A 13,655-nucleotide genomic window follows, 5' to 3' on the forward strand; every position below is an offset into this window, starting at 1 on the left:
AAATACATAATTTTAAATGTGAAAATTCAAAACTTTCTGGGGACATGTCCCTGGAACTTCCTGGAGAATTATGAACCTGTGGACATTGGGGCAACAACATTTGGAAGAAAGTGTGTACAATTCTACATTGCTGCCTACAGCCCTAGTTGCACATTTGTATACTGCCCTATCTAGGAATGCTTGAGCTATTTCTCTTGTAATTTATAATTTATATTATACTCTTAATCAGTGGTTCTCCACTTTTGCTTCATAGCGGACCTCCTCCTTCCAAAATTAGGGATGATCTCCTGAATCAGGATTGTCATTCTATACAGATTCTAGTTTATTTAGGTTGGTCAATATATAATATATTACCTTGTTTGAGCTGCATATATGATTTTGTTTGCTTAGTGTGAAAATTGGCAAATGTGTACTGTTGAGGGGGATTAACTCCATTTACTCTCTTGAAGGTAAGTTATGTTTAGTTGGCCAAAGGTTCACTACTATTCAAAGATGTTTAATGATTTTCAAATATCTTGCGTTCAGGTAAACATTTAATAATCCAAATTGACGACCATAAAATCGAAAGAAAGACTTGTAGCACCTTGTCATGTATCTCAAATCACATCACATACAATGAATTACTCCTGAAGTGGAGTGACAGTTATTGCGTAGGCAAATTAAGTTGCAGTCGTTTATAATGCAATTTAGTGCCCATAAATTTAACAAAATTCAGTTCAACATTACACTTATTTACTTAATTAATTATACTAATTTGTCATTCATTCTTTTTCAGATGTGCTTGATGGTTACAATGGAACTATTTTTGCTTATGGTCAAACATCCTCTGGCAAAACACATACTATGGAGGTAAGTGGTTGATGTGTGTTTTATGATGTATGCTGCCAAAAGCAGACAGTATCCATTTCTGAAATATCTTTGCCATAATGACTCGACAAGGTACATCTTGAAGGTGAGCAGAACTAATTTCAGTTCTCCCCTTTCTCGTCATTACCTTCTTTCCCTCCTGTCTGCACAAATGCGTCTGGTTGCCTCTCGAACCCCTTTGTACTATTTTCTTCAGCCTTTCCCACTACTTGCCTAAGGATCGTGCAGCTTATTTGCTCCTATTGATGCATACTTTGATTTTATTCAAAGTAACCTTCTCTGAATTAACCCTAATCACGGACTTGCGCCAAATTGACAGTTATACCGCTGCACATTATTTCTCGCTAGTATTTACCTGTACTCAATAGTCACAAACTTTCCTTTAAGTGTTTCTTGATAGATATCCCTCAGCTGTTACTACGTTCTGACAAAATGGTTAACTTTGTTCAACTAGCTATTGTTAGCAGTTCATGCATTACCAGGACCAAACCAGTTCAATATTTGATGCTGACAGCCTCCTCAGCCAAGGGATTGATACCCGCCAGTTCACCTGGAGTTAACGGTTTCCATTCTGAGCTGACAGATACCTAACTCTAGGGCTGACTCGGACTCTAGGGGGATCGAAGGATATGGGGATAGAGCGGGAAGGTGGAGTTAAGGTCGAAGATCAGCCATGATCTTGTTGAATGGCGGAGCAGGCTCGACGGGCCGTATGGCCTACTCCTGCTCCTAATTCTTACGTTCTTATTATGTTCTTAACTCTCGTTCTCTGCAGATGAGGATGCAGAAGGAGGAGTGCTTAAGATACACAGCAGATGGGGCTGGTTTGTCCCGGACTCTGAGCATGACTCTTCCTTTTGAGCGTTCTTTAGGTGTCAATTCCCTCTTCTTGTGTGGTTGAGAGATTCTGTTGAATGTTGGTTCAGTGGCGTTGAGGCCTGACAAGTTGCCCAGATTTTCTATGATAATGGGGAATCTATTTTATGCAGCCCATTACAGGTCAGTGAGTTCCTATCTGGATATAGATATACAGTAGCACAAAAATGTTGCAACCTGAAATCTGTACCTCCTTGAAAAATACAGAGGACTTTTCATGGACTAAATTGATTAAGTTGCTTCCATGGTCCAAACCAATGATGTGAAAGAGTGTTTGTTTATTTTGAATATTGCAACCACCCACCCCCATCCCATAATCTCTCTATCCTCAGTTGACAGGCCAGGTAAGTAACTTGCCTCATGTTTACACCAGTGCCGGTCTGAAACGAGCTTCTCAGTAGCATTTCACCTTACCACAGGAACATGGCTGAGGTTGGGAAATCACCCATACAAGTGCAAATCCAGACCCTACTTCTCTGTAGTGTGATGCTTCAGGGCTCCGATGCTCTCTGCCATCCATCTTTGGATTTCATTTTGTATTGACACTTCCTCCATTGTTTGAAATATTTTTTTAAAATTGTTTCTTATATGCATGACTGACTGGAAATCATCAGGTTTTATTTCATGCTAACTGTGTTCGTGTCCCTGTTGTCCCTTTTATAAATTCATGGATGAAACTGAGCAGATGGCGCAGTTCTGTGCTTTTGGCAGCTTGGAATTAATTAAATCATGAATTGCTGGAGTACTTAAGGAGATTGTTGCACCTTCGTTCAGGAAATAATCCTCTAAACCGATTTTCCATCAGTCTTGTTCGTGCCAAGGTTATTAAGTAATCCTTATGCTGTTTTTAATGTAAAACATTAGAATGAGTGTAATAAGGAAATATTAAGCACTTCCAGAATGAAAGGGAAGCTTTTCAAATAATATTTGCTTTAATTGGTTGCAGATGATGTTTAGATATTGATGGGCAAATGTGAAGAATTTTACATTTCTGGTTCAGGGGAAAATACAAAGCGATGAATAATTTGGGTTATTGATTAGAAAGTATTTGGACATAATTTATGCTGCACTCCTGGCATCCCTGTGGGGTGACAAAGCAATATCTGCCATTATTTTCTCTTTGTTATTATGTAGCTTGCCTTAACATGCCTGCCAGAAGGCAGTGTATTTTTTTTCCTAAGACGATGCATTAGCATTGGCCCACTCAGTGATTCAGTAGGTAAATTGACAGTGTGGTGTGTGACTAAACCACACAGGCCAGAGCTTTGGTCCTTGGTCCTTGATCTGCATTACGTTAAATGCCTTCAGCCAAGACCCTGGAAGGGCCTCTGCAATTGACCACAATGTCCTTGGCCTACGAAGGTAATGTTTCATCTCCCAATTGCTATTCATGGACTACTCGCGAAGTCCTTTTTCTTCTCCCCTTCTGATTTCGCCCCCAAACCATATCGGCAGCTGCTTTATGTAAACAATGCCTGAGATTACTTTTTTCTGCCAGAGAAATGGAAATTAATGATGCAGTGTACTGATCAGGAAAATAATTTGGGAGTTAGTGTGGAAGAATCCTCATCACCATTATCCCAGTGTATAACTGCAGTGGAAAAGACAAGTAAGTGCATTATCAGAAGGTTAGAATACACTTTAAAAGAGAAGGTGATATTACTGTATGAAGTAATAGTTAGACCCCATCTGGTGCGCTGTTTGCAGTTTTGGTCACGTACTATTATAATGATATTGACTTGTGGATGCACCATAGGACAGCAAAACAATTTGGGCAGGTTTTTCTGCCCTCCGTCCCCCACCTCAGTGCTAGACAGCGACATTGCACCATTTACATGGCCCAGGGGCACCCCCAGCACAGACTCCCCCTCTGGCAAGAGCTAGCAAGGTGCAGGAAAATTAAACGTTACTGCAGGTATCTTGGGACTCAGAGCTGCTGATGTGGATCAGCAAACAGAAAGAACTGGGTGAACGTCAAAGTTGCTTTATTGCAGTGTTCAAGCTTTCGGCCTGCTCCCTAAGCCCCCACAGACCTCCGCCCATTGTTCTTCAGTTGCTTCTGCACTCTGCAAATAGACCAACAGGGAAATAGGGCAGCAGGATAGGAATGCCCCCTTACCACTCTCATTACCATAGCCCTATCTGACCTGCACTCACTTCAGGAATACCCACCCGATCTGGTCTTATAAATAAATTCCGAGGATAGGTTGAGAAAGCTGTGCTTATTCTTTATGGAAAAGAAAGGGCTTTGAGATAACTTTTATTTTCAAATTTATGAAGGGAATTGATAAAGCTGATCCAGACAAATGCGACACACTGTGAAAATGTTCAAAAGCAAGAGAATACAATTCAATAGTTAAGAGCAAATGGGAATTCAGGCAGAACTATTTCACAACCAGGGTAATATACATATGGAATAAGGTGCTAAGAAAGCTATTGATGCAGTTAGTATAAACGGGTTCAAGAGACCGTCAGATATGATTTTGAGAGAAGGGGCTGCAGGATATTATGAAGAAGGTGAAAAAAGCAAGGTTAAGATGACTACAAAGGGACAGGCCTATTGAGCGAAGTGGCTGTTTACTGTTCCAAAGGTTTGCAGTTTTTCTAAATACATGATGAGTGCGCTACATTGACATTGAAGTTGCCCATCAGCAACAGATCAAGCCGATTTTAATTTCTTGAGGTGGTGAAGTTGTTCCATTCTTCTAACATACTGGCCAAAAAGCATTTTTTGAATACTGCAGCCAATTTATTTTCATGCACCAATGGAATAGCCACCTGCTTATATGGTGTTGCTGTCATCTTGAATCAGTTTGCTTCAGATTCTGTGTTTTTTTTATTAGATGACATTAATAAGTAAGTTTGCTTTTAGGCTAGATGTTAAAGCAGATGATTTTGTGGCAAAATTATAAATGCATTCTTCGAAGCCATGTTCACAATTTCACTACAAATAGCACATTAGGTTCCGTTTTGTGTTTTTTCAGTATATTATGGAGTTTTACTTGGAGCTGGTGCACTTGGTCACCGCCTTTGTCCCTTGTGACATGGCATACTTGACCAGCTCCCTGGGCGGCAGCAGGTACATGGCGATCTGGATCTCCTGGGAGCTGATGATGTGGTGCTTGTTGTAATGGGCCAGCCGGGAAGCCTCGTCCATGATGCGCTTGAAAATATCGTTCACATAGGAGTTCATGATGCTTGTGGCCTCGGAGGAGAGGCCGGTGTCAGGGTGAACCTGCTTCATCACCTTGTGGACATAGATGGAGTAACTCTCCTTCCTCTACTTTCTCCACGTCTTGCTATCCTTTGCTGGCACACTATTCACAGCTTTCATGGCGCACTTCTTGGGTGCTGCTTTCTTCTGCTCAGGCATTTTAAAAGTAATTTCAGACACAGAATTGTTGTATGTTGAAGAAATAATTATCTTTATTGAAGACCAGATGGATTTTCGGTGAAAGCCCTCGACACACTGTTCACAATTGGTTGGATTATGTTTTTTTCAATGTAAACGTGTTCCATAGTCCTTCAAAGGACAACGGTTTGGGTGGTGCGGTATTCTGGAGGTGAACCTAATTTGTTTTAATATGCAGTGACATTCTCTTCAGTAAATAACAGAACTATTTGCAACATGTCTCCAATTACATAAAGCAATTTTTCTTTGTTGAAACTTATGTCCACAGGGAAAGCTCCATAATCATCAGCTGATGGGCATTATTCCCAGAATAGCGCATGACATCTTCGATCACATCTATTCCATGGATGAGAATCTAGAATTCCATATTAAGGTAAATGTGAAGCAGCTTCTTCAAGAAAAGTCTGTTCCTCGGTAACCATGACTTGGCATCCTGTGTAGTGGTCTGTTGAGCAGTTTTTTTTTATCTCTTACACCATGCTTGTGTGTGAATTGTGTGCTTGCATTGACATTAATTGAGTATGTAAATACCAATTTAGAGTAGTTTTCTAGCACTCTGAACTGTATCAGCGCCAGTGCAATAGCTGAAGTCAGTGCAGATCCCAAGAGCCATGTGCATTGTTGAAATTGCTCTTTTCACTTGGTGATGTGAGTTTCTCCTCACCTCCTCCTTCAATGGACTTGCAGCTTTGTGTATGCAACCAGATAAAACAAGTTCCACCTACTAAGTTCTTCATTTACGATGGTACCTTTGAGTGCCACTGTACATGCAATGCTTACATGTGGACAGTGATGCTCAAACTGTTGAAGGAAATAAGAACATTGTGGACGAAGGTAAGTCAGTACATGTGAGATGGTGTTTAATACCCTGCACTAATTCTGGAAACCTTATAATATGGACATTATTCTCTGTCTAGTTCGTTTAAAACTCTCATGATCTGAGAAACGCAAGTGAATTCGTAATTCGGTCGGCATTCAACTGCCAATGTGCGATTAAGGCCATCACTTCTTCGAGGTACCTGTAAATCATAAAATCAGAGTTGATTTAAATTCCCTGGATTTTAGCATTCCACTTTATGGCCGCCTAATGTAAACTTTAAACAGCATTGTTACAATCTTGCCTTAAATATTCTCTCAAGGTGCTTGTCGCTCCCGTGAGTGGCCCGAGCATCTTACTCTTAGGGGTGTATCTGTACTGCCCAATATCTAACCACACAATAACGTAGCCCAGGGGTGTAACAACAGAACCTTCTCATGATCTAAGCTGGGTATGTGTGTTGTTTGTGTGCGTGCTGCATCAATCTCTCTGAATGCAGAACAACCAAACACTTGGTGAGATGAAGCGAGATACAAATTGTTAAACTACTTTATTTCACAGCAAGTAAGCATCCAGAACAACAGTTGGGAACAGATTCACTTAATTCAATCAATACAACTTGTCTTTGTGTAATAATGTACAATAATGAACACGCTATGCTTCCTCACATCATTGGATCATCTAGCTTTGCTTAAAATAAATTCTACCTATTCCTCTATAGCCTAAACTTCTTGTGGCCTTTTCTGGGGTTGACTGAGTTGCAGCTTTGTATTTTTTTTAAACTGACTGACCTGAATGCTTTCCTGTTCGCCTGTCTCTCCGTTTTAATCTTCCTCTGTTCACAGCCAAAAGAGATCAGAGATTTTCTAACACGATGGGTGTGAGGTGTTTAACAGTTACTGAGACAGGTTGACTAATTTATTATTATTTATAGTCTATGGAGAAGCAGCATTTTAACCACTTATCATCTCTGTGCTATTTTAAGCTTGTGTGAGCACGCTATGCTTTAAAACACAACATTTAAGAATAACATTTTTCATAAGTCCTTTCTGTAGAAAAACAGTCAAAAATTGCAAAGTTTGATGAGCATTCATTGGGAGCTGAACCGTTTGAGAGAGGAAAGTGCGAGTAAAATGAATATTGGTCTGCTCTGATCTAGTTAATACGATAAGTTAAAGATGCAGTGTGCTACTTGGCAGAGTTATTGTCCTACTTCAAATTGGAAGAAAAATATTTACACAATTTTGAAACCGCTAAAGCCAAGACACAAGCTGACCTCCCTTGACCAAACTCTTAAATGGAGATCGGAGACGAGCAAGTTTATTAAAATGGACAGATGAGCAATAGTAATCGACAATGCAGCAGTATGTGCTGTCAGTGAATTTTTAGCTTGCACTTTCGCCTCAGTTACTACAGTGTATCTCTTAGAAATGGCTTGTGGAGCTCTGTGACAATACACACAACCTGCGATACAATGTTATACAATGGACAGCACACCGACTGAAATACACTTTGAAGTTGAAAACTGGACTATAGGTGGATGTTCTCCTCCGTAGATGATCTAAGTTTATCACATTCACACTATAGTTTCCCGAACCCAACCTGTGTTACCAAACACTTTAATTTGATAGATTTCAGAACAAAGCAAGCAATTTGTGTCAAGTAATTTCTACTTTGCAATCAAAATGTATTTGCAAAGGAATAACCTCTTTTTTGAAGTGACAGGAGGCAGGTTGGCAATTTAAATATTATAATGAGGCCTGAAGCCTCTGCTTTAACCTGCTTTGCAGGTTTTACTGCAGGCGGCCGGGGATCCCGTGGCTCGGGATCCTGTGGCCTTCTGTGGCCTCCTTCTCTGCATTCCCAGCACAACTGGAAGCCAGTCCGTCAATCAGGCTGACTTCTGGAGGGGAATCCGCCCCTGATGTCACAGGCACGCTGTGAAGTTAAAACTCCACAGCGTGCCAGGAATCCCGAACTTCCAAGTTTCCCGCCATCTCCCAGGTACCCACCGCACCATGCGGGTGGGAAACGGGAAAATCCAGCCCAAAGAGATTTATTCTGAGTAAAAGACTTTGTGGTGCTGGTAGCCAAATTTACCCAGTTTAAAAACAAGGACAATTTCTTTGAAATTATGATCTTATTTAAAATATCTTGTGTTTTGTTATAGGTTTCCTACTTTGAGATCTACTTGGACAAAATTCGGGACTTGCTAGATGGTAAGAAAATGTTCTTATTTTTAAGGTACAGCACAGCCTTGTTTAGTGCTCTGCTAAAACAAAAAATGGAATAAGAATGTTTGCATTTATATCGCATCTTATTACCTCTCTCAAATATCTCCGTGCATCAAATACAGTGAAGTGCAGTGATTCTGGTAATAGGCAAATTCATCAGCCATTTCTGCACACAGCAAGATCCCACAAACAGCCATGAGATAAATGAGGGAGGATGATGATGTTGGTTGAGGGAAGAATATTTCCTGGGGCACTGGGTGAACTCCCTGCACTGCTTCAGAAATCTAATGGAGCTATTCAATAGTGCGAGGACAATCAGCCCTCGAGTCCATAATGTAGAGTGAACTTGGTAAACACTTAGAAAGGCATGGACTAATCAGATTGTCATCAAGGATTTGTAAAATGCAGGTCATGCTTGACTAATTCCATTGCATTCTTTTGGTAAAATCATAGAATATATAAAGGAAATTTGGTGAAATGTTGTAGAAAAAGATTTTCAGAAGGCATTTGCTAAGGTGCCAAATGAAAGACAATTAAGGCACAAGGTATTAAAGGGAATATAATCGTATGGATACAGAAAGGCTAGGGAATGGAGGTTGGAGGTAAATGGATATTTTTCTGATTGGCAGGATGTGGTTAGTGGTAATGGCCCTTGGATCTGTGCTGGGACCTCTTTTTTTCCCCCATATCTATAAATGATTTGCATATAGGGTAGTGCAAGAGTTACATCAAAGTTTTCAGATGTTGCCATATTAAGGAATATGGCAAGCTATGAAGAAGAAAGAGGAAAGGGAGGGTGGTCATCTCAACCTAGTTTGCCTGGTGGGAAACTGATATGATCGGATTGATCTCCTGTTTTACATGCCGTCCAATTTTATTTTCCATTTGAAGTCACTACCTCAGTGACTACCTTATTCAAGAGCATGCTTAGTTGGTTGATCGCACTTCTTTCCATCCACCTCAACTATAATGATAATGTGTGCTTTTATAATGGGATCATTCCATTGCAAAGATTTATTCAGTAAATTCTTTCTTTCATAAATTGCATGAATTCCAATTGATATTCTACTTAATAAAAGAAGCAACTGAACATCTGACCAGAAATCCTTTATATCAGATGGTCACCTTTCTGCAATATCAGCTGGTTAAGATATAAATACAATGACTTTATAAATTGTTCACAGACTTAATTTCATTTTACAGTTTCAAAGACCAATCTATCAGTACACGAGGATAAAAACAGAGTACCATTTGTTAAGGTAAGATTTATTTTTTATATGTGTTACAAACTTTAGTGTAACAATATGATTCCTGCTTGCGCCAATGCAATGTAATAAGTCAATCGACCTACGCTGGAGATGGATTTGTCACAATCTCTTTTTGACCTATGGGGAATGCCAGCCTTATTTTGACTCTGTTCAATGAATGATTAAAGAGTTTCACTTTAAAGTTGTATCACTGCAAAGATCAATTGCTGCCACTAACTTAGATTTACATGGGTTCAATATGAAACTCTAGGACATTTTAAACACGGAGGGGGAAAAATTCAGTTGGTTGCGCCTCCCGTTAACGCCTTAAGAGGGCGCTAACGGACGCAAAGCAACTAGCACCCGGGCGCGGCACTGCCCACGCCTCCCGCAAAATTCAGCGGGAGGTTAGTGGTGGCGCTAACCAGTAGCGCCCCACTTCCCTCTTGGGGCGCAACCACTCAATTTCCGGCGCGGGGACGCTAATTTTTCCGGGGCGCTAAGTTAGCGCCCCAATTAGGGCGCTACTCAATTTTTAGCCCTGAGAATTTGGAAAAGAAATTACACTTTTTTCAGACTTTTTTGCAAGTAAATCATAAGATTCTGAAATGTCTAGCTGGGTAAACCACACTTAGATTGGCTTGTAACAATGTCTTGGAAACAGAATCGGTGTTAGTCTACTATAGTTAACAATCTGCTTGAACTCCGTAAGACTGTGACACATTATAAGTTAAACTTTTGTTAGTTCAATACTTACCATAACACATTACATCTAACACTACAGTTATACTACCACTTTTACTTAACAGTGTTAATTGCAAAGTAATGACAACCTAAGTACAGGGAGAGGAGGAACTAGGAGAGGAGATTTTAAAGTAAGGGTATGAGGTTTCAAACTCCTTTTTCAGTTTACAGTGACAGCACAAGTCCAGTCCCACCCACTTCCAGGATATCAAAGGAACGCCTAATACTGCATCTCAGCAGTGAAATGTATAAAAAAAAAATGTTTTTGCGTCTATTGTTCTAAGCTTTCAGCACAAGGTTTTTCCTGTTCCCACTGGTAGGTGGGTCGGTAAACAGAGGACACTGATTTAAGGTAATTGGCAAAAAAGCCAGGGCATCTGTTAAAATCGGCCGAGCCTCCCAACCACCACTCCTGGACGTACCAGCTGCTCACTAGGCCGTGTTCCGACCCGGGACTAAAAATCGACCCATTATCACTTACTGGGATTCGTGATCTATCCCTCTTGCTATAGGTCCCAAGATCCCATTAGCTATCCTTACTGCAGCCACACGCTGCACTACTGGATTCAATGAGCTAGCCACCAATACATTCAGGTCCCTCTGCTGTGTTTTGTCCTATAGCCGAGTGCCATTTAGTTTATATCCCATTCTTTATTTCCCTTCCCTAGTGTCATTACCTTCCATTTATACGGACTAAATGCCAATTTGCTATTCATTAGCAGCCTTCCCAACCTATCTAGATCCCTAACTCACAAACCAAAGTAATTGTATTCTACCACAGCATAGCCAATATCGTCCTGCCTGCAATCTCAATTATGCAAAAATTTAAAAAATCTTCAGCCGCATGTTATTGCGCTAACACCTCATTACTGGCGTGTATTACAAATTTGTACCAATTTATAAAACTACAAGTTACATATAATGGTTGGATAAACTTTTGACAATATCTCAAACTGAGTTCTTGTCGCTAAGCATTCACCTTAAGGGACCGTGATAATTGAATTATATACGCTTCATCTACAAAGCTGTTGAGTACCCCCATGGACAATATTGCGAGTAAAATGGTTACTACACTTTATTATTATTGGCTGCAGACTTAACCCATTGAGCGATTCATTGGAACTCCTCCAGCATCATGGACTGGAGAAAAACAATAAAAATGTGTTAGATTCATGTGGCAAAGAATGGTAAGATAGTGCTTCAGGTCCATCATATCTCAAAGTTTTTGGCTATTCCAAAAGGATCCAGGAATGCACCAAGCATAAGCATGGGCTCCTTCGCCATGGGAACAGAGGGGAAAAAAGTGTAAAGATTAAAATTTTAATACTTGACTGAATAGAGTAGCACTCAAAAATTGATGAGCTCACTTCCCATCTCATCAGCAAGAAAAACTTGGACACACGCACTTCATTGACACCATATTTCTCTATTTTTAATTTGACAGCAAATCATTGTTGCAAAGTGCATTCAGCACTGAAACAAAAATAGAGATTGCTCACATGATAGCCTTCAAATACCATTTGAAAGAACACGATCAAATAAGTTCTTAAGTGTTCCAAGTTGTCTAAATACCACTCGCAAATGGAATAAATTCTTTCGCCAATGTGTCAACGCAGAACATTGTGTTTATAAATAAGTGGGTGTGGATTTTATTATGAAAGTAGCTGAATCTCCTGTGGCATTGCTCACATTGATTTGGATGAAAAACTGTTTTATAATTAACGGAGCGGTTTGCCATAGACGGCACAGTCTGTTATTCTGTTGCCAAGACAGAGCTGCGTTTAAGCTAATTTTAAGGCCACAAATTCTAACTGCTATAAACACAGTCTGAGATCAACTAGATTTATGATGTGGAGATGCCGGTATTGGACTGGGGTGGACAAATGTGAAGTCACACAACACCAGGTTATAGTCCAACAGCTTTATTTGAAATCACAAGCTTTCGGAGCGCTGCTCCTTCGTGATTTCAAATAAAGCTGTTGGACTATAACCTGGTGTTGTGTGACTTCTCACAACTAGATTTAGCTATTGGCTCAATGGTTCAGCTGTTCCTTGAAGACTACAGTAATGGAGGCAAACCAATCCAAGGCCTGAATTTTCAGAGGTGGATTGGAGGCGTGGGGGGGGGGGGGGGGAGGTGAAAGTTGTACAAATGCAAAACCCGCCCCCGACACGTCCACTTACTCTGTGGGTGGGGGGGGGGGGTGGTGGGCTGCCGACCCGCTGCCAGGAGGCGGGGTGTCAATTTAAACATTATAATGAGGCCTGAAGCCTCTGCTTTAACCCGCGTTGCAGGTTTTACTGCAGGCTGCCGGGGATCCCGGGGCTCAGGATTCCTGGTAGCTGCAAAGAGGCGGCCTCAGCCTCTGGGGGCAATCCTTGTGGGCCGGGAGGAGCAGGAGTGCTTCCTCCCGGCCCCCCAAGTTACCCCACCATCAGCCTGCCCCTCCCTGGGATCGGGCACCCACCGCCCCCCTCCCCGGGTCTGGAACACCTCCCCCTCTGGGATTGCGACTCAGCTCTGGGGTCGGGGATCGGAACCCTCCACCCCCCCGGGATCACGACTCAGCCCCAGAGTCGGAGATCGGATCCCCCCCCGCCCCCACAGGGTCGCTCTCACTCACCCCCCTGGGGGATCAGACTCTTCCCCCCACTCCCCCCCCCCCCCCCACCCCACCACCCTGGGCCCAGCACCTATTTGGTCCTGCGGTGTCCTGGTCCGAGATCCCTGCACGACTGGAAGCCAGTCTGTCAATCAGGCTGACTTCCGGGCGGGAAACCCGCCCTTTCTGTCGCACGCATGCTATGGAGTTAAAGCTCCACGGTGGGCCGGGAAACCCAAACTCCTGGGTTTCCCGCCATCTCCCAGGTGCCGCCGCACTGTGGGGTTGGAACCCGGGAAAATCCAACCCCAAGGGTTTTACAAAGTATTTTGTGCTGCAGTTACATTGACCAAATAAATCTGAGATAGACCTGCATTCATGTACTCAGTAGTTCCATGTTTTACTGCTGCGCAGATTGTATGAAGTTTTAGCGAAGCCAAACTAAGTTCAGAGCCCCAGGACATGTGCATGGTTTGCATGATGATGCACACAAGCTCATGCATGCATCATACGCACAGAAAATGAAAGGGACAACACAAGGAATCTTACAGCACAGAAGGAGGCCCTTCGGCCAATCATGCCTGTGCCGGCTCTTTGAAAGAGCTATCCAATTAGTCCCACTCCCCTGCTCTTTCCCCATAGCCCTGCAAACTTTTCCTTTTCAGGTATTTATCTAATTCCCTTTTGAAAGTTACTATTGAATTTACTTGTACCAACCTTTCAGGCAGCGCATTCCAGAGCATCACAACTCGCTGTGCAAAATAATTTCTCCTCATCTCCCCTCATTAGCATGCCGCTTGCAAACTTCTTGAACAAGGTACTCTGGGAGGCACATAATGTGGAAAGATCTAAGAG

General features: G+C 41.8%; 1 protein-coding gene and 1 pseudogene across 2 annotated transcripts in view; one reads left to right on the forward strand and one right to left on the reverse strand.

Moving 5' to 3' along the window:
• The window catches only part of kif5c (kinesin family member 5C), a 235,563-nt gene that overhangs the window by 119,937 nt on the left and 101,971 nt on the right, over positions 1–13,655 (forward strand). For both annotated transcript variants that reach the window (XM_085986689.1, XM_085986690.1), the window contains exons 3-6: positions 776–849; positions 5,424–5,528; positions 8,143–8,191; positions 9,410–9,465. In XM_085986689.1, coding sequence (XP_085842815.1) covers positions 776–849; positions 5,424–5,528; positions 8,143–8,191; positions 9,410–9,465 — 284 coding nt within the window. The remainder of the gene's footprint in view (positions 1–775; positions 850–5,423; positions 5,529–8,142; positions 8,192–9,409; positions 9,466–13,655) is intronic.
• LOC147120577 (histone H2B 1/2-like) lies at positions 4,567–5,138 on the reverse strand (annotated as a pseudogene).

Source organism: Somniosus microcephalus, chromosome 4 (assembly GCF_052327205.1).
Source record: "Somniosus microcephalus isolate GS21.2 chromosome 4, FLI_Smic_1.0, whole genome shotgun sequence".
In the NCBI taxonomy this organism is placed as follows: domain Eukaryota; kingdom Metazoa; phylum Chordata; class Chondrichthyes; order Squaliformes; family Somniosidae; genus Somniosus; species Somniosus microcephalus.